A 22,074-nucleotide genomic window follows, 5' to 3' on the forward strand; every position below is an offset into this window, starting at 1 on the left:
TAGACCAGGACAATGTTACTAACTACTACTAGAGTTGTGGAGATATTATAGACCAGGACAATGTTACTAACTACTACTAGAGTGGTGGAGATATTATAGACCAGGACAATGTTACTAACTATTACTAGAGTCCTGGAGATATTATAGACCAGGACAATGTTACTAACTATTACTAGAGTCCTGGAGATATTATAGACCAGGACAATGTTAATAACTATTACTAGAGTCCTGGAGATATTATAATGTTACAAACTATTACTAGAGTTGTGGAGATATTATAGACCAGGACAATGTTACTAACTACTACTAGAGTCCTGGAGATATTATAGACCAGGACAATGTTACTAACTATTACTAGAGTCCTGGAGATATTATAGACCAGGACAATGTTACTAACTATTACTAGAGTCCTGGAGATATTATAGACCAGGACAATGTTACTAACTATTACTAGAGTCCTGGAGATATTATAATGTTACTAACTATTACTAGAGTTGTGGAGATATTATAGACCAGGACAATGTTACTAACTACTGTTAGAGTCCTGGAGATATTATAGACCAGGACAATGTTACTAACTATTACTAGAGTTGTGGAGATATTATAGACCAGGACAATGTTACTAACTATTACTAGAGTCCTGGAGATATTATAGACCAGGACAATGTTACTAACTACTACTAGAGTCCTGGAGATATTATAGACCAGGACAATGTTACTAACTACTACTAGAGTCCTGGAGATATTATAGACCAGGACAATGTTACTAACTATTACTAGAGTTGTGGAGATATTATAATGTTACAAACTATTACTAGAGTTGTGGAGATATTATAGACCAGGACAATGTTACTAACTACTACTAGAGTCCTGGAGATATTATAATGTTACAAACTATTACTAGAGTTGTGGAGATATTATAGACCAGGACAATGGTACTAACTATTACTAGAGTCCTGGAGATATTATAATGTTACAAACTATTACTAGAGTTGTGGAGATATTATAGACCAGGACAATGTTACTAACTATTACTAGAGTCCTGGAGATATTATAGACCAGGACAATGTTACTAACTATTACTAGAGTTGTGGAGATATTATAGACCAGGACAATGTTACTAACTATTACTAGAGTTGTGGACAGTTGATGTGGCAGTATGCCAGTGTGTGTGTGTGTGTGTGTGTGTGTGTGTGTGTGTGTGTGTGTGTGTGTGTGTGTGTGTGTGTGTGTGTGTGTGTGTGTGTGTGTGTGTGTGTGTGTGTGTGTGTCTGCGTACCTCAGTAACACAGTTGATGTGGCAGTATGCCAGTGTGTGTGTGTGTGTGTGTGTGTGTGTGTGTGTGTGTGTGTGTGTGTGTGTGTGTGTGTGTGTGTCCCTGCGTACCTCAGTAACACAGTTGATGTGGCAGTATGCCAGTGTGTGTGTGTGTGTGTGTGTGTGTGTGTGTGTGTGTGTGTGTGTGTGTGTGTGTGTGTGTGTGTGTGTGTGTGTGTGTCTGCGTACCTCAGTAACACAGTTGATGTGGCAGTATGCCAGTGTGTGTGTGTGTGTGTGTGTGTGTGTGTGTGTGTGTGTGTGTGTGTGTGTGTGTGTGTGTGTGTGTGTGTGTCCCTGCGTACCTCAGTAACACAGTTGATGTGGCAGTATACCAGTGTGTGTGTGTGTGTGTGTGTGTGTGTGTGTGTGTGTGTGCGTACCTCAGTAACACAGTTGATGTGGCAGTATGCCAGCAGTTGTTTCTGTAGGGAACAGAGCAGCTCGTGGAGATGAGCCGGCTGACTGCTGTCTGACGAAGACGTTCCCTGGAGCAGCTTGTCACTGTTCTTCTCTAGTTCCCCAAACGCTTGGTCCTGTGTGCACACACACCACACACACACACACACACACACACACACACACACACACACACACACACACACACACACACACACACACACACACACACACACATTAATATCCAGGCAACACGAGAGAGAAGCACAGAAAACAGACTAGTGATGATCTGCTACTTAATAACACCCAGGAGAAAGACTAGCAGGGTAACATCTAACACCCAGGAGAAAGACTAGCAGGGTAACATCTAACACCCAGGAGAAAGACTAGCAGGGTAACATCTACACCCAGGAGAAAGACTAGCAGGGTAACATCTAACACCCAGGAGATAGACTAGCAGGGTAACATCTAACACCCAGGAGATAGACTAGCAGGGTAACAGATACATCTAACACCCAGGAGAAAGACTAGCAGGGTAACATCTAACACCCAGGAGATAGACTAGCAGGGTAACATCTAACACCCAGGAGATAGACTAGCAGGGTAACATCTAACACCCAGGAGATAGACTAGCAGGGTAACATCTAACACCCAGGAGATAGACTAGCAGGGTAACATCTAACACCCAGGAGATAGACTAGCAGGGTAACATCTAACACCCAGAAGATAGACTAGCAGGGTAACAGCTACATCTAACACCCAGGAGATAGACTAGCAGGGTAACATCTAACACCCAGGAGATAGACTAGCAGGGTAACATCTAACACCCAGGAGATAGACTAGCTGGGTAACATCTAACACCCAGGAGAAAGACTAGCAGGGTAACATCTAACACCCAGGAGATAGACTAGCAGGGTAACAGCTACATCTAACAACCAGGAGAAAGACTAGCAGGGTAACATCTAACACCCAGGAGATAGACTAGCAGGGTAACATCTAACACCCAGGAGAAAGACTAGCAGGGTAACATCTAACACCCAGGAGATAGACTAGCTGGGTAACATCTAACACCCAGGAGAAAGACTAGCAGGGTAACATCTAACACCCAGGAGAAAGACTAGCAGGGTAACATCTAACACCCAGGAGATAGTTACATCGTAGTGCACTGTATAGGGAATATGGTGTCATTTGGACCTTGGCTGCAACAAGGAAGAACAATCTGCTGCAATAATAACATGGATCAAATAAAAAATGGAAAGAATATGGCACCACAACAAACCTGCCAAGAGAGGGCCACCCACCAAAACTCACGGACCAGGCAAGGAGGGTATTAATCAGAGAGGCAACAAAGAGAACAAAGATAACCCTGAAGGAGCTGCAAAGCTCCACATCGGAGACTGGAGTATCTGTCCATAGGGCCACTTTAAGCCGTACACTCCACAGAGCTGGGCTTTAAGGAAGAGTGGCCAGAAAAAAAGCCATTGCTTCAAGAAAATAATAAGCAAACACGTTTGGTGTTCGCCAAAAGGCATGTGGGGGACTCCCCAAACATATGGAAGAAGGTACTCTGGTCAGATGAGACTAAAATTTAGCTTTTTGGCCATCAAGGAAAACGCTATATCTGGCGCAAACCCAACACCTCTCATCACCACGAGAACACCATCCCCACAATGAAGCATGGTGGTGGCAGCATCATGTTGTGGGGATGTTTTTCATCGGCAGGGACTGGGAAACTGGTCAGAAATGAAGGAATGATGGACGGCGCTAAAGACAGGGAAATTCTTGAGGGAAACCTGTTTCAGTCTTCCAGAGATTTGAGACTGGGATGGAGGTTCACCTTCCAGCAGGACAATGACCCTAAGCATACTGCTAAAGCAACACTCGAGTGGTTTAAGGGGAAACATTTAAATGTCTTGGATTGGCCTAGTCAAAGCCCAGACCTCAATCCAATTGAGGATCTGTGGTATGACTTAAAGATTGCTGTACACCAGCAGAACCTATCCAACTTGAAGGAGCTTGAGCAGTTTTACCTTGAAGAATGGGCAAAAATCCCAGTGGCTAGATGTGCCAAGCTTACAGAGACATACCCCAATAGACTTGCAGCTGCAAAATGTGGCTCTACAAAGTATTGACTTTGGGGGGGTGAATAGTTATGCACGCTCAAGTTCCGTTTTTTGTCTTATTTCTTGTTTGTTTCACAATAAAAAATATTTTGCATCTTCAAAGTGGTAGGCATGTTATGTAAATCAAATGATACAACCCCCCCCCCCCAAAAAAAAATCTATTTTAATTCCAGGTTGTAAGGCAACAAAATATGAAAAATGCCAAGGGGAGTGAATACTTTCCCAAGCCACTGTAAGACAAAATGATCTGGAACAACTACCCTGCCTCTCTCCTCACCGTGTAGAAGCCCAGGTTCCTGAGCAGGGTCTTCATTAGGATCTCAGCCAGGTGTGTGTCAGGGTTGGTGCCGGGGGCTCCGTAGGAGGGGTCCAGGCCGCAGGAAGAGGCCAGGGCCTCGGGGGCCTCGGGGGGACAGCTGAACCCCAGGAGGGACGCTACGTGGGTGTGGTCCTGGAGCGAAGTCAGAATGATGTCCAGTTGCATCCTCTGGAAACACACAGGGACAAGGGTCAGAGGTTAAGAGGTCAGGGGTCAGAGGTCAAGAGGTCAGGGACAGGATGCAGCTGAAGAGAGATCCACAGAAGTCAGCTATCTATGGCAGCGTTTTTGACATGGGAACGTTTGGAGCAGCTTTTCCCAAACCTGTACTTCCGTTTTATTTTGACTTTTCTTTGTATATGTCCATAAAGATGATGCTGATTCATGATTTCGACTGGCTGAGAAAAGCTTCCTGCCTGTCTGTCTCGTCCCGACTCCCGACACGTTCATTACTACGAGACAGCTGGAGATCCAATTTGAATATTGAAACAATTTTGCAAATGTCAGAGTGACAGACAGCAAGGTTTATACAAAATCTCCCCTGTTGAAAACTAAATGTTAGTCTAAAAGTAATGTGAGATAATGTCTAGATTATTTTTATAGTGGAGATCAAGTTCATAAATTGCCTGGCTGGGCTGATGAGAAATTGGATTGCGGAGTCAGATGGAACAGAGTAAAAAGGCATTTTAACATCATAGATTTAGCCGGTGGTGACTTGTGGAATAGACACCGACTGGAATGCGGTTTTAACCAATCAGCATTCAGGATTAGACCTACCTGTTGTATAAAATAGCAATTAGGCACTTTGGGGGCTTGTGGTATATGGTCAATATACCACGGCTAAGGGCTGTGTCCAGGCACTCCGTGTTGCGTCATGGGTAAGAACAGCCCATAGCCGTGGTATATTGACCATATACCACAACCCCTCGGGCCTTATTGCTTAAATAGAACTAGGGCCTTATTGATTACATAGAACTAGGGCCTTATTGATTACATAGAACTAGGGCCTTATTGATTAAATAGAACTAGGGCCTTATTGATTACATAGAACTAGGGCCTTATTGATTACATAGAACTAGGGCCTTATTGATTACATAGAACTAGGGCCTTATTGATTACATAGAACTAGGGCCTTATTGATGAAATAGAACTAGGGCCTTATTGATGAAATAGAACTAGGGCCTTATTGATTACATAGAACTAGGGCCTAATTGATTAAATAGAACTACTATACATCTATGTACTATACATCTATGTACTATACATCTATGTACTATACCTGTCCTTTAGACAGACTCTCCCATCTGTCAGGTCCCTGGGGCAGCAGGGAGTGGAGAAGCTCCATCCTCTCTCTCAGAGGAGGTAACAGCATAGTGGCCCCCACAGACAGAGTCTCAATCACAGCCTAGAGAAAACACAGAGATGGGTCAATACACCAGAGAAACCATTAGAGAGTCTGACAACACATCACAGTGTTAGAGCCCGACAACACAACACAGTGTCAGAGCCCGACAACACAGAGACACAGTGTTAGAGTCCGACAACACAGAGACACAGTGTTAGAGTCCGACAACACAGAGACACAGTGTTAGAGCCCGACAACACAGAGACACAGTGTTAGAGTCCGACAACACAGAGACACAGTGTTAGAGTCCGACAACACAGAGACACAGTGTTAGAGTCCGACAACACAGAGACACAGTGTTAGAGCCCGACAACACAGAGACACAGTGTTAGAGTCCGACAACACAGAGACACAGTGTTAGAGCCCGACAACACAGAGACACAGTGTTAGAGCCCGACAACACAACACAGTGTTAGAGCCCGACAACACAGAGACACAGTGTTAGAGCCCGACAACACAGAGACACAGTGTTAGAGCCCGACAACACAACACAGTGTTAGAGCCCGACAACACAGAGACACAGTGTTAGAGTCCGACAACACAGAGACACAGTGTTAGAGTCCGACAACACAGAGACACAGTGTTAGAGTCCGACAACACAGAGACACAGTGTTAGAGCCCGACAACACAGAGACACAGTGTTAGAGCCCGACAACACAACACAGTGTTAGAGCCCCACAACACAGAGACACAGTGTCAGAGCCCGACAACACAGAGACACAGTGTCAGAGCCCGACAACACAGAGACACAGTGTTAGAGTCTGACAACACAACACAGTGTTAGAGCCTGACAACACAACACAGTGTTAGAGCCTGACAACACAATACAGTGTTAGAGTCTGACAACACAACACAGTGTTAGAGCCTGACAACACAACACAGTGTTAGAGCCTGACAACACAACACAGTGTTAGAGCCTGACAACACAATACAGTGTTAGAGTCTGACAACACAGAGACACAGTGTTAGAGCCTGACAACACAATACAGTGTTAGAGCCCGACAACAGAACACAGCGTTAGAGCCCGACAACACAGAGACACAGTGTTAGAGCCTGACAACACAATACAGTGTTAGAGCCCGACAACAGAACACAGCGTTAGAGCCCGACAACACAGAGACACAGTGTTAGAGCCTGACAACACAATACAGTGTTAGAGCCCGACAACAGAACACAGCGTTAGAGCCGGACAACACAGAGACACAGTGTTAGAGCCCGACAACACAGAGACACAGTGTTAGAGCCCGACAACACAGTGTTAGAGCCCGACAACACAGTGTTAGAGCCTGACAACACAGTGTTAGAGCCCGACAACACAACACAGTGTTAGAGCCCGACAACACAGAGACACAGTGTTAGAGCCCGACAACACAGAGACACAGTGTTAGAGCCCGACAACACAACACAGTGTTAGAGCCCGACAACACAGAGACACAGTGTTAGAGCCCGACAACACAGAGACACAGTGTCAGAGCCCGACAACACAGAGACACAGTGTTAGAGCCTGACAACACAACACAGTGTTAGAGCCCGACAACACAGAGACACAGTGTTAGAGCCCGACAACACAGAGACACAGTGTTAGAGCCCGACAACACAGAGACAATCAGAGGAGGTAACAGCATAGTGGCCCTAACAGACAGCGTCTCAAACACATCCTGGTTACACAGAGACGTACCACAGGCCCGTAACAGACAGTGTCTCAAACACAGCCTGGTTACACAGAGATGTACCACAGGCCCCAACAGACAGCCTGACAACAGAACCACACAATTATCTCAATCCCAGCCTGACAACCAAAACACACAATGAGAGGAGGTAACAGCTTGACTATCGATCTCAATCCCAGCCTGACAACCAAAACACACAATGAGAGGAGGTAACAGCTTGACTATCGATCTCAATCCCAGCCTGACAACCAAAACACACAATGAGACGAGGTAACAGCTTGACTATCGATCTCAATCCCAGCCTGACAACAAAAACACACAATGAGACGAGGTAACAGCTTGACTATCGATCTCAATCCCAGCCTGACAACCAAAACACACAATGAGAGGAGGAAACAGTTTGACTATCGATCTCAATCCCAGCCTGACAACCAAAACACACAATGAGACGAGGTAACAGCTTGACTATCGATCTCAATCCCAGCCTGACAACCAAAACACACAATGAGACGAGGTAACAGCTTGACTATCGATCTCAGTCCCAGCCTGACAACCAAAACACACAATGAGAGGAGGTAACAGCTTGACTATCGATCTCAATCCCAGCCTGACAACCAAAACACACAATGAGACGAGGTAACAGCTTGACTATCGATCTCAATCCCAGCCTGACAACCAAAACACAGCGACACTGGGTTTGACTCAGGGACAAACCCCAACGGGTCAGAGACCTGGCAAGTAGTCAAATTCAGACCAGTCAGTCAACAGATTGTGCCTCGTTGCTTCACATATCCAGAGTCCATATTGTCATCTCTAGTCTGAAAGGTAATGTTGTCAAGTAAGGCATGTAGCGATATAGTGTTTTGAGGGCATATAGTTAAATCTATATTGTTAACATTTGGGCTGTATACAGACACCCTTCAATGAATCTAGTGGTTACTGTGTGAGCCAGCGTTCACCTCTTGGATCTCATCGGGAACAGAGGAATCCATCAGTCTGAAGAGAAGGTTCCGGAGGGGGCGGGCCTGTCGTCCTAGGATACTGGTGGCCACTCCCCCAGCCAGAGCCAAAGCCAGGTGATTGGACAGCAGTCGAAGGCAGAGTTTCAGGAAGTTGTGATGCTCCCTGTAATGAAGTAGTACGTCAGAGTGTTATGATATTGTCTTGATAAGAGAGAAAACGACGCCCAGCAGAAAGGCAATGCAACGGTTTTCGTTGATTGTAGCATCAGTAAAATGCTAAAGAATGTACAGTTGAAGTCGGAAGTTTACATTCACCTTAGCCAAATACATTTAAACTCAGTTTTTCACAATTCCTGACATTTAATCTCAGTAAAAATTCCCTGTTTTAAGTCAGTTAGCATCACCACTTTATTTTAAGAATGTGAAATGTCAGAATAATAGTAGAGAGAATGATTTACTTCAGATTTTATTTCTTTCATCACTTTCCCAGTGGGTCAGAAGTTTACATACATTCAATTAGTATTTGGTAGCATTGCCTTTAAATTGTTTAACTTGGGTCAAACATTTCGGGTAGCCTTCCACAAGTTCCCTCAATAAGTTGGGTGAATTTTGGCCCATTCCTCCTGACAGAGCTGGTGTAACTGAGTCAGGTTTGTAGGTCTCCTTGCTCGCACACGCTTTTTCAGTTCTGCCCACAAATGTTCTATAGGATTGAGGTCAGGACTTTGTGATGGCCACTCCAATACCTTCACTTTGTTGTCCTTAAGCCATTTTGCCACACCTTTGGAAGTATGCTTGGGGTCATTGTCCATTTGGAAGACCCATTTGCGACCAAGTTTTAACTTCCTGACTGATGTCTTGAGATGTTGCTTCAATATATTGGCACATAATTTGGAGGTTCATTTCACATCTTCAGGACGGTCTCATTGGAATGTGTAGAATGAAATGAATGGAGCCCCATTAAACACATGGTTTCCATGGTTTCATTCCAGTCTTTCCAGTGAGAGGTCCTACCTGTAGGGTTCCCTGAGGTGCCTGCAGTACCACTACCTCCCTGTAGGGCTCCCTGAGGTGCCTGCAGTACCACTACCTCCCTGTAGGGCTCCCTGATGTGCCTGCAGTACCACTACCTCCCTGTAGGGCTCCCTGAGGTGCCTGCAGTACCACTACCTCCCTGTAGGGCTCCCTGAGGTACCTGCAGTACCACTACCTCCCTGTAGGGCTCCCTGAGGTGCCTGCAGTACCACTACCTCCCTGTAGGGCTCCCTGAGGTGTCTGCAGTACCACTACCTCCCTGTAGGGCTCCCTGAGGTGCCTGCAGTACCACTACCTCCCTGTAGGGCTCCCTGAGGTGTCTGCAGTACCACTACCTCCCTGTAGGGCTCCCTGAGGTGCCTGCAGTACCACTACCTCCCTGTAGGGCTCCCTGAGGTGTCTGCAGTACCACTACCTCCCTGTAGGGCTCCCTGAGGTGTCTGCAGTACCACTACCTCCCTGTAGGGCTCCCTGAGGTGCCTGCAGTACCACTACCTCCCTGTAGGGCTCCCTGAGGTGCCTGCAGTACCACTACCTACCTGTAGGGCTCCCTGAGGTGCCTGCAGTACCACTACCTCCCTGTAGGGCTCCCTGAGGTGCCTGCAGTACCACTACCTCCCTGTAGGGCTCCCTGAGGTGCCTGCAGTACCACTACCTCCCTGTAGGGCTCCCTGAGGTACCTGCAGTACCACTACCTCCCTGTAGGGCTCCCTGAGGTGCCTGCAGTACCACTACCTCCCTGTAGGGCTCCCTGAGGTGCCTGCAGTACCACTACCTCCCTGTAGGGCTCCCTGAGGTACCTGCAGTACCACTACCTCTCTGTAGGGTTCCCTGAGGTGTCTGCAGTACCAGTACCTACCTGTAGGGCTCCCTGAGGTGCCTGCAGTACCACTACCTCCCTGTAGGGCTCCCTGAGGTGCCTGCAGTACCACTACCTCCCTGTAGGGCTCCCTGAGGTGCCTGCAGTACCACTACCTCCCTGTAGGGCTCCCTGAGGTACCTGCAGTACCACTACCTCTCTGTAGGGTTCCCTGAGGTGTCTGCAGTACCAGTACCTACCTGTAGGGCTCCCTGAGGTGCCTGCAGTACCACTACCTCCCTGTAGGGCTCCCTGAGGTGCCTGCAGTACCACTACGTGCCTGCAGTACCACTACGTACCTGGAGGAGGGGAAGGGGAGGGGTGGCACCTCGCTGTTGATGCCATCACAGTAGCGCTCCAGGAAGGAACGCAGGTGGGAGAAAGTGCTTTCCTCCAGGTCCACACAGTAGGGTCTGTGCCACGCCACCACCTGTCTGTTGACCAATTAAAACACAACAATATTATCATCTCATAGGGCCGTGTGAACTGTGTGTGTGTGTGTGTGTGTGTGTGTGTGTGTGTGTGTGTGTGTGTGTGTGTGTGTGTGTGTGTGTGAACAGTGTGTGTGTGTGTGTGTGTGTGTGTGTGTGTGTGTGTGTGTGTGTGTGTGTGTGTGTGTGTGTGTGAACAGTGTGTGTGTATGTGTGTGTGTGTGTGTGTGTGTGTGTGTGTGTGTGTGTGTGTGTGTGTGTGTGTGTGTCTGTGTGTGTGTGTGTATGTGTGTGTGTGTGTGTGTGTGTGTGTGTGTGTGTGTGTGTGTGTGTGTGTGTGTGTGTGTGTGTGAGAACAGTGTGTGTGTGTGTGTGTGAATGTGAACAGTGTGTGTGTGTATGTGAACAGTGTGTGTGTGTGTGTGTGTGAACAGTGTGTGTGTGTGTGTGTGTGAACAGTGTGTGTGAACAGTGTGTGTGAACAGTGTGTGTGTGAACAGTGTGTGTGTATGTGTGTGTGTGTGTGTGTGTGTGTGTGTGTGTGTGTGTGTGTGTGTGTGTGTGTGTGTGTGTGTGAACAGTGTGTGTGTGTGTGTGTGTGTGTGTACAGTGTGTGTGTGTGTGTGTGTGTGTGTGTGTGTGTGTGTGTGTGTGTGTGTGTGTGTGTGTGTGTATGTGTGTGAACAGTGCACAGGACAGGACTGGGATGGGGGAGGGACTTGGATGGAGATGGGACTGGGATGGAAATGGGACTGGGATGGGGGGGTGGGGACTGGGATGGGGGAGGGACTTGGATGGAGTAGCTGTGTGTTCAACATGCTATATTTCTATACTGACCTGTCCCTGGGCATCATGTCTCTTCTAAATGCTATATTTCTATACTGACCTGTCCCTGGGCATTGTGTCTCTTCTAAATGCTATATTCTATACTGACCTGTCCATGGGCATTGTGTCTCTTCTAAATGCTATATTTCTATACTGACCTGTCCCTGGGCATTGTGTCTCTTCTAAATGCTTTATTTCTATACTGACCTATCCCTGGGCATCGTGTCTCTTTTACATGCTATATTTCTATACTGACCTGTCCCTGGGCATTGTGTCTCTTCTACACGCTATATTTCTATACTGACCTGTCCCTGGGCATTGTGTCCCTTCTACATGCTATATTTCTATACTGACCCGTCCCTGGGCATCATGTCTCTTCTATATTTCTATACTGACCCGTCCCTGGGCATTGTGTCTCTTCTACATGCTATATTTCTATACTGACCCGTCCCTGGGCATCATGTCTCTTCTATATTTCTATACTGACCCGTCCCTGGGCATTGTGTCCCTTCTACATGCTATATTTCTATACTGACCCATCCCTGGGCATCATGACTTTTCTACATGCTATATTTCTATACTGACCTGTCCCTGGGCATCATGTCTCTTCTATATTTCTATACTGACCCGTCCCTGGGCATTGTGTCTCTTCTACACGCTGTATTTCTATACTAACTTGTCCTTGGGCATCGTGTCTCATCTAAATGCTATATTTCTATACTGACCTGTCCCTGGGCAGAGCGGTCCATGCCAGGCTGTGGGAGGTACCAGCTGATATCTGTTGGATGACCACACCGTCCAGACCAACCACCTTCTTAGGCTTGGTGATGGGACCAGTAGAGTTACCCTGGCCACACTGACCCATGGAGTTGTTACCCCACGCATACACCTCATTGTCTAGGTGGAGGAGAGAGAGAGAGATGAGAGGGAAAATAGATATCAGTTGATTTAATCATCCAATCATAGGAACATCTTGGGATGTTATGATGTGGTTTAAAATGTGGTGTGAGATTAAGAAGTGAGATTAAAACGTGAGATTAAGACGTGAGATTAAGAAGTGAGATTAAGAAGTGGTGAAATGTGTACTTGCATTGTATGGGATCATAAGAATCTCCCCTTTTAGAAATGAGAGAATATATGACTGATCCTGTTTGAACTTCACAGATAAACAAGAGAATCTCTAGTAAACAGTTGAAACAGGATAAATCAATACTATCCCCATATCTAGCTCTCTCCAGGTACTGTGGTTAAAGGCTGCTGTTTTACTGCTGCCTGGGCTGCTGGTTACTATGCTGCCTGGGCTGGGCTGGTGGTTACTATGCTGCCTGGGCTGGGCTGGTTACTGCTGGTTACTATGCTGCCTGGGCTGGGCTGGTGGTTACTATGCTGCCTGGGCTGGGCTGCTGGTTACTATGCTGCCTGGGCTGGGCTGGTGGTTACTATGCTGCCTGGGCTGGGCTGGTGGTTACTATGCTGCCTGGGCTGGTGGTTACTATGCTGCCTGGGCTGGGCTGGTGGTTACTATGCTGCCTGGGCTGGGCTGGTGGTTACTATGCTGCCTGGGCTGGGCTGGTGGTTACTATGCTGCCTGGGCTGGGCTGGTGGTTACTGTGCTGCCTGGGCTGGGCTGGTGGTTACTATGCTGCCTGGGCTGGGCTGGTGGTTACTATGCTGCCTGGGCTGGGCTGGTGGTTACTATGCTGCCTGGGCTGGGCTGGTGGTTACTATGCTGCCTGGGCTGGTGGTTACTATGCTGCCTGGGCTGGGCTGGTGGCTACTATGCTGCCTGGGCTGGGCTGGTGGTTACTATGCTGCCTGGGCTGGGCTGGTGGTTACTATGCTGCCTGGGCTGGTTACTGCTGGTTACTATGCTGCCTGGGCTGGTTACTGCTGGTTACTATGCTGCCTGGGCTGGTGGTTACTATGCTGCCTGGGCTGGGCTGGTGGTTACTGCTGCTGCCTGGGCTGGTTACTGCTGGTTACTATGCTGCCTGGGCTGGTTACTGCTGGTTACTATGCTGCCTGGGCTGGGCTGGTGGTTACTGCTGCTGCCTGGGCTGGTCTGGTGGTTACTATGCTGCCTGGGCTGGGCTGGTGGTTACTATGCTGCCTGGGCTGGTGGTTACTATGCTGCCTGGGCTGGTTACTGCTGGTTACTATGCTGCCTGGGCTGGGCTGGTGGTTACTATGCTGCCTGGGCTGGGCTGGTGGTTACTATGCTGCCTGGGCTGGGCTGGTGGTTACTATGCTGCCTGGGCTGGTTACTGCTGGTTACTATGCTGCCTGGGCTGCTGGTTACTATGCTGCCTGGGCTGGGCTGGTGGTTACTATGCTGCCTGGGCTGCTGGTTACTATGCTGCCTGGGCTGGGCTGGTGGTTACTATGCTGCCTGGGCTGGTTACTGCTGGTTACTATGCTGCCTGGGCTGCTGGTTACTATGCTGCCTGGGCTGGGCTGGTGGTTACTATGCTGCCTGGGCTGGTTACTGCTGGTTACTATGCTGCCTGGGCTGGGCTGGTGGTTACTATGCTGCCTGGGCTGGGCTGGTGGTTACTGCTGCTGCCTGGGCTGGTTACTGCTGGTTACTATGCTGCCTGGGCTGGGCTGGTGGTTACTATGCTGCCTGGGCTGGTTACTGCTGGTTACTATGCTGCCTGGGCTGGTGGTTACTATGCTGCCTGGGCTGGGCTGGTGGTTACTATGCTGCCTGGGCTGGGCTGCTGGTTACTATGCTGCCTGGGCTGGGCTGGTGGTTACTATGCTGCCTGGGCTGGGCTGCTGGTTACTATGCTGCCTGGGCTGGGCTGGTGGTTACTATGCTGCCTGGGCTGGGCTGGTGGTTACTATGCTGCCTGGGCTGGGCTGGTGGTTACTATGCTGCCTGGGCTGGGCTGGTGGTTACTATGCTGCCTGGGCTGGGCTGGTGGTTACTATGCTGCCTGGGCTGGGCTGGTGGTTACTATGCTGCCTGGGCTGGGCTGGTGGTTACTATGCTGCCTGGGCTGGGCTGGTGGTTACTGCTGCTGCCTGGGCTGGGCTGGTGGTTAATATGCTGCCTGGGCTGGGCTGGTGGTTACTATGCTGCCTGGGCTGGGCTGGTGGTTACTATGCTGCCTGGGCTGGGCTGGTGGTTACTATGCTGCCTGGGCTGGGCTGGTGGTTACTATGCTGCCTGGGCTGGGCTGGTGGTTACTATGCTGCCTGGGCTGGGTTGGTGGTTACTATGCTGCCTGGGCTGGGTTGGTGGTTACTATGCTGCCTGGGCTGGGCTGGTGGTTACTATGCTGCCTGGGCTGGGCTGGTGGTTACTATGCTGCCTGGGCTGGGCTGGTGGTTACTATGCTGCCTGGGCTGGGCTGGTGGTTACTATGCTGCCTGGGCTGGGCTGGTGGTTACTATGCTGCCTGGGCTGGGCTGGTGGTTACTATGCTGCCTGGGCTGGGCTGGTGGTTACTATGCTGCCTGGGCTGGGCTGGTGGTTACTATGCTGCCTGGGCTGGGCTGGTGGTTACTGCTGTGGCCTGGGCTGGGCTGGTGGTTACTATGCTGCCTGGGCTGGGCTGGTGGTTACTATGCTAACTGGGCTGGGCTGGTGGTTAATATGCTGCCTGGGCTGGGCTGGTGGTTACTATGCTGCCTGGGCTGGGCTGGTGGTTACTATGCTGCCTGGGCTGGGCTGGTGGTTACTATGCTGCCTGGGCTGGGCTGGTGGTTACTGCTGTGGCCTGGGCTGGGCTGGTGGTTACTGCTGCTGCCTGGGCTGGGCTGGTGGTTACTATGCTGCCTGGGCTGGGCTGGTGGTTAATATGCTGCCTGGGCTGGGCTAGTGGTTACTATGCTGCCTGGGCTGGGCTGGTGGTTACTATGCTGCCTGGGCTGGGCTGGTGGTTACTATGCTGCCTGGGACTGGGCTGGTGGTTACTGCTGCTGCCTGGGCTGGGCTGGTGGTTACTATGCTGCCTGGGCTGGGCTGGTGGTTACTATGCTGCCTGGGCTGGGCTGGTGGTTACTATGCTGCCTGGGCTGGGCTGGTGGTTACTATGCTGCCTGGGCTGGGCTGGTGGTTACTGCTGCTGCCTGGGCTGGGCTGCTGGTTACTGCTGTGGCCTGGGCTGGGCTGGTGGTTACTATGCTGCCTGGGCTGGGCTGGTGGTTACTATGCTGCCTGGGCTGTGCTGGTGGTTACTATGCTGCCTGGGCTGGGCTGGTGGTTACTATGCTGCCTGGGCTGGGCTGACGTTGGTTTGAATCCAGCCCTCGTCTGTCTAGTAAACTATCCTCCTTATTGTCCTGTCTCTCTGCACTGTCTCTATCCAATAAACTGGACAAATCCTTAATAAAAAATCTTATATTGCCTGGGGTGGACAAGTGGTCTAAACTACTGGCTCTCTCTTTCAGCACTCTCTCTACTACCTTCTACCTCTGTCTCGCTCTAACCAATAAACATGCAAAATACTTACATCATAGATTTAAAATAATCTTTTTTTTTTTTTAAGGGTTGTTTTACCGTGTGAGAGAGCTAGACAGTGGCTGTCTCCTATGGAGAGGTCTACCACCCTGGTCGCTGTCAACTCCTCAATCAGCTTGGGTCTCAGAGCAGTGGCTTCAGAGGAGCCACAGCCCAGGCAGGCCCCGCAGCCCCAGGCATACACCTGGAACACAGGACGACACAGAACCAGTTACTACAACACAGGCCCCGCAGCCCCAGGCATACACCTGGAACACAGGACGACACAGAACCAGTTACTACAACACAGGTCCCGCAGCCCCAGGCATACACCTGGAACACAGGACGACACAGAACCAGTTACTACAACACAGGCCCCGCAGCCCCAGGCATACACCTGGAACAAAGGACGACACAGAACCAGTTACTACAACACAGGACGACACAGGACCAGTTACTACAACACAGGACCAGTTACTACAACACAGGACCAGTTACTACAACACAGGACCAGTTACTACAACACAGGACCAGTTACTACAACACAGGACCAGTTACTACAACACAGGACCAGTTACTACAACACAGGACCAGTTACTACGACACAGGACCAGTTACTACAACACAGGACCAGTTACTACAACACAGGACGACACAGGACCAGTTACTACAACACAGGACGACACAGGACCAGTTACTACGACACAGGACCAGTTACTACAACACAGGACCAGTTACTACAACACAGGACGACACAGGACCAGTTACTACGACACAGGACCAGTTACTACAACACAGGACCAGTTACTACAACACAGGACCAGTTACTACAACACAGGACCAGTTACTACAACACAGGACCAGTTACTACAACACAGGACCAGTCACTACAACACAGGACCAGTTACTACTACACAGGACGACACAGGACCAGTTACTACAACACAGGACCAGTTACTACAACACAGGACCAGTTACTACAACACAGGACCAGTTACTACAACACAGGACCAGTTACTACAACACAGGACCAGTTACTACAACACAGGACCAGTTACTACAACACAGGACCAGTTACTACAACACAGGACCAGTTACTACAACACAGGACCAGTCACTACAACACAGGACCAGTTACTACAACACAGGACCAGTTACTACAACACAGGACCAGTTACTACAACACAGGACGACACAGGACCAGTTACTACAACACAGGACCAGTTACTACAACACAGGACCAGTTACTACAACACAGGACCAGTTGCTACAACACAGGACCAGTTGCTACAACACAGGACCAGTTGCTACAACACAGGACCAGTTACTACAACACAGGACCAGTCACTACATCACAGGACCAGTCACTACAACACAGGACGACACAGGACCAGTTACTACAACACAGGACCAGTTACTACAACACAGGACCAGTTACTACAACACAAGACCAGTTACTACAACACAGGACCAGTCACTACAACACAGGACCAGTCACTACAACACAGGACCAGTCACTACAACACAGGACCAGTTACTACAACACAGGACCAGTTACTACAACACAGGACCAGTTACTACAACACAGGACCAGTTACTACAACACAGGACGACACAGGACCAGTTACTACAACACAGGACCAGTTACTACAACACAGGACCAGTTACTACAACACAGGACCAGTTACTACAACACAGGACCAGTTAATACAACACAGGACGTCACAGGACCAGTTACTACAACACAGGACCAGTTACTACAACACAGGACCAGTTACTACAACACAGGACCAGTTACTACAACACAGGACCAGTTACTACAAAACAGGACCAGTCACTACAACACAGGACCAGTCACTACAACACAGGACCAGTCACTACAACACAGGACCAGTTACTACAACACAGGACCAGTTACTACAACACAGGACCAGTTACTACAACACAGGACGACACAGGACCAGTCACTACAACACAGGACCAGTTACTACAACACAGGACCAGTTACTACAACACAGGACCAGTTACTACAACACAGGACCAGTTACTACAACACAGGACCAGTTACTACAACACAGGACCAGTTACTACAACACAGGACCAGTTACTACAACACAGGACCAGTTACTACAACACAGGACGACACAGGACCAGTTACTACAACACAGGACCAGTTACTACAACACAGGACCAGTTACTACAACACAGGACCAGTTACTACAACACAGGACCAGTTACTACAACACAGGACCAGTTACTACAACACAGGACGACACAGGACCAGTTACTACAACACAGGACCAGTTACTACGACACAGGACCAGTTACTACAACACAGGACCAGTTACTACGACACAGGACCAGTTACTACAACACAGGACCAGTTACTACGACACAGGACCAGTTACTACAACACAGGACCAGTTACTACAACACAGGACCAGTTACTACGACACAGGACCAGTTACTACGACACAGGACCAGTTACTACGACACAGGACCAGTTACTACAACACAGGACCAGTTACTAGAACACAGGATGACATAGAACCAGTCACTAGAACACAGGACATAGAACCAGTCACTAGAACCAGTTACTAGAACACCGGACAACACAGGATCAGTTACTAGAACACAGGATGTAGAACACGTCACTAGAACCAGTCACTAGAACACAGGACATAGAACCAGTTACTACAACACAGGACATAGAACCAGTCACTAGAACCAGTTACTAGAACACAGGACATAGAAGCAGTCACTAGAACCGATCACTAGAACACATGACATAGAACCAGTCACTAGAACACAGGACATAGAACCAGTCACTAGAACCGGTCACTAGAACACATGACATAGAACCAGTCACTAGAACACAGGATGTAGAACCAGTCACTAGAACACAGGACGACACAGGACCAGTTACTAGAACACAGGATGACATAGAACCAGTCACTAGAACACAGGATATAGAACCAGTCACTAGAACACAGGACATAGAACCAGTCACTAGAACCAGTTACTAGAACACCGAACAACATAGGATCAGTTACTAGAACACAGGATGTAGAACACGTCACTAGAACCAGTCACTAGAACACAGGACATAGAACCAGTTACTACAACACAGGACATAGAACCAGTCACTAGAACCAGTTACTAGAACACAGGACATAGAACCAGTCACTAGAACCGGTCACTAGAACACATGACATAGAACCAGTCACTAGAACCAGTTACTAGAATACAGGACATAGAACCAGTCACTAGAACCGGTCACTAGAACACATGACATAGAACCAGTCACTAGAACCAGTCACTAGAACACAGGACATAGAACCGGTCACTAGAACACATGACATAGAACCAGTCACTAGAACACAGGATATAGAACCAGGCAGGATTAAAAGGGTCTGCATATAAAAAGTAGCCTGGTCCCAGATCTGTTTGTACGGTCTTGCCAACTCCTAAGGTTATTGCCATGTCAAATCTGGAAGCAGGCCACATAAAAAGACATTGCAACAGGAAGTTACTTGCAGACAGTATCAATAGAACAACGAGACAGATATTTCCCTGCATGTATAAATGTGAAGCAGCTGCCTGGCGTTTCCACTCACTATGGTAGTGACAGGAAGACCACTGGCTGGCAGTGGGAGAAGATGGAACTAGATTTTGGCAGACATTCTGCTCATTTTCTCATCGATTAAACATTATGTTAATACAGTTCTGTTCCAAAAACTAAAATCTGTTATGAACAGAGTGGACTAAGTTTCGTAGACTTTACCCTTTGCAAAAAAAAATTTTTTTAAATTGCGTTGTGTAGAAGGACCTAAAGGCAGGGAGGTGTTCACTAAAGGAAATAATTATGCAGATGCATGCTAGAATGAGCCAATTAGAATCTCCCTATCTCGTGATTGGCTCTGCCCACCTCCTTGCTTGTTCTGCCCACTATGACTCGTTTGTTCCCATTGGAAACGACAGGCTGTGGTCTATCTTGGTTTAGTTGTAAAAAATCTTTGATAGTATTGTCAGTTGGACAAAAGGGAACTGTATGTAAACATATAAAAACACCTTGTGATAAGTACTTATTTTAACATCCTGGTTACAGTAACACAGTGAGCAACATAATGTGAATAACAGAAGTGGTGTTTCTTTCTTACTATGACCAGACACAGAGTACCAGAGATCATTGCTACTGGAAATATAATATAGTGTCAGTGAAAACATCAACACTCCACACAACCAGGAAGAGATTATACCAACAAAATAAACTTCTGTGTATTCACAAATGAAAGAATTCCTTGAATCGTTGACTAGCAGAATTCCAAGATCAAACCCGCTCTACCACTCAAGACACAGCCAGTGTTTTGATCCCCAAGACATCGTCTGTTATTGTGGCTGTTGTTGTGACCCATCCCTGTGCAATACAGTTCATTTAACTTGTATTTAACCAGGATACCATCCCTCCCTTGAAGTAAAAAAAACAACTATTTTACAAAAGACAACTGAAAATGAGTTCCCTGAAAGATTAAGTTGCAAATGTTGCAGATTCCTCCCTCCCGTTTCTAAAGTGTAAAACAGTCAGTAAACGGTCAGTCAACGGTCAGTCAACAGTCAGTCAACAGTCAGTAAACAGTCAGTAAACAGTCAGTAAACAGTCAGTAAACCAGTCAGTAAACCAGCCAGTAAACCAGCCAGTAAACAGTCAGTAAACAGTCAGTAAACAGGCAGTAAAACAGGCAGTAAACCAGCCAGTAAACCAGCCAGTAAACCAGTCAGTAAACCAGTCAGTAAACCAGTCAGTAAACCAGTCAGTAAACCAGTCAGTAAACAGTCAGTAAAAAGTCAGTAAAAAGTCAGTAAACAGTAATTCGTACCTGTCCAGTGGAGGTTAGGGCCAGGGAGGACTGGCTTCCAGCACACACTTTCCTTATGAACATCCCCTGCAAGGCCTCCACTACTTTGGGTTTATAGACACGGTTTGTATCTCCATGCCCCAGTTTCCCTGCAGGATAGACAAATTACACATTCAGAGACATTTAGAGACATATTGCCAATCGTATCATTTAAGTAAAACCCATTCTTCAATATGAAGACACAATTACACAATAAACGATATTTATTGATTTATATTGCCTTTTATATTTCCATATATATGTCGACATTTAGAGCTATATTGATCGTTTCGAAAATAACGTTAATATAAAAACATCCGATTGGATTCCAGTGTTGCGTCCTGAGCCGTTCACCCACCATTGTCTCCCCCTCCGAAGGACCACACGGTACGGCCATCTTTTGACAACGCTATGGTGTGAGAACTCCCACAAGACACCTCTCCTACGTTACTGATGTCTTTGACCAGAGTAGGAATGTTTCTGCTGTTGCTGTCTCCGTGACCTGCACACCAAAACACAGAGAGGAGAGATATGTCAAGACACCAGACAGAGGAGAAATATATTATCAACATATCAACCAGACAGTGGGGAAATATATTATCAACCAGACAGGGGAGAAATATATTATCAACCAGACAGAGGAGAAATATATTATCAACCAGACAGGGGAGAAATATATTATCAACCAGACAGAGGAGAAATATATTATCAACCAGACAGAGGAGAAATATATTATCAACCAGACAGAGGAGAAATATATTATCACCCAGACAGAGGAGAAATATATTATCAACCAGACAGGGGAAAAATATATTATCAACCAGACAGGGGAGAAATATATTATCAACCAGACAGGGGAGAAATATATTATCAACTAGACAGTAGAGAAATATATTATCAACCAGACAGTGGAGAAATATATTATCAACCAGACAGTGGAGAAATATATTATCAACCAGACAGTAGAGAAATATATTATCAACCAGACAGGGGAGAAATATATTATCAACCAGACAGAGGAGAAATATATTATCAACCAGAGAGGGAAGAAATATATTATCAACCAGACAGTGAGGAAATATATTATCAACCAGACAGGAAAAATATATTATCAACCAGACAGTGGAGAAATATATTATCAACCAGACAGAGGAGAAATATATTATCAACCAGACAGAAGAGAAATATATTATCAACCAGACAGAGGAGAAACATATTATCAACCAGACAGAGGAGAAATATATTATCAACCAGACAGAGGAGAAATATATTATCACCCAGACAGAGGAGAAATATATTATCAACCAGACAGGGGAGAAATATATTATCAACCAGACAGGTGAGAAATATATTATCAACCAGACAGGGGAGAAATATATTATCAAC

The 22,074-nt window shown here is 47.5% G+C and overlaps 1 protein-coding gene across 1 annotated transcript in view; it reads right to left on the reverse strand.

Moving 5' to 3' along the window:
• LOC129854515 (probable E3 ubiquitin-protein ligase HERC1) overlaps positions 1-22,074 on the reverse strand; it is a gene marked incomplete at its 3' end in the record, with an annotated part of 54,107 nt that overhangs the window by 9,749 nt on the left and 22,284 nt on the right. The window contains 9 exon segments of the mRNA XM_055921636.1: positions 1,702-1,854; positions 4,118-4,327; positions 5,439-5,564; positions 8,194-8,359; positions 10,390-10,524; positions 12,072-12,243; positions 15,854-15,998; positions 20,671-20,798; positions 21,047-21,190. Coding sequence (XP_055777611.1) covers positions 1,702-1,854; positions 4,118-4,327; positions 5,439-5,564; positions 8,194-8,359; positions 10,390-10,524; positions 12,072-12,243; positions 15,854-15,998; positions 20,671-20,798; positions 21,047-21,190 — 1,379 coding nt within the window.

The sequence above is a fragment of the Salvelinus fontinalis genome, chromosome 4, assembly GCF_029448725.1.
Source record: "Salvelinus fontinalis isolate EN_2023a chromosome 4, ASM2944872v1, whole genome shotgun sequence".
NCBI lineage: Eukaryota > Metazoa > Chordata > Actinopteri > Salmoniformes > Salmonidae > Salvelinus > Salvelinus fontinalis.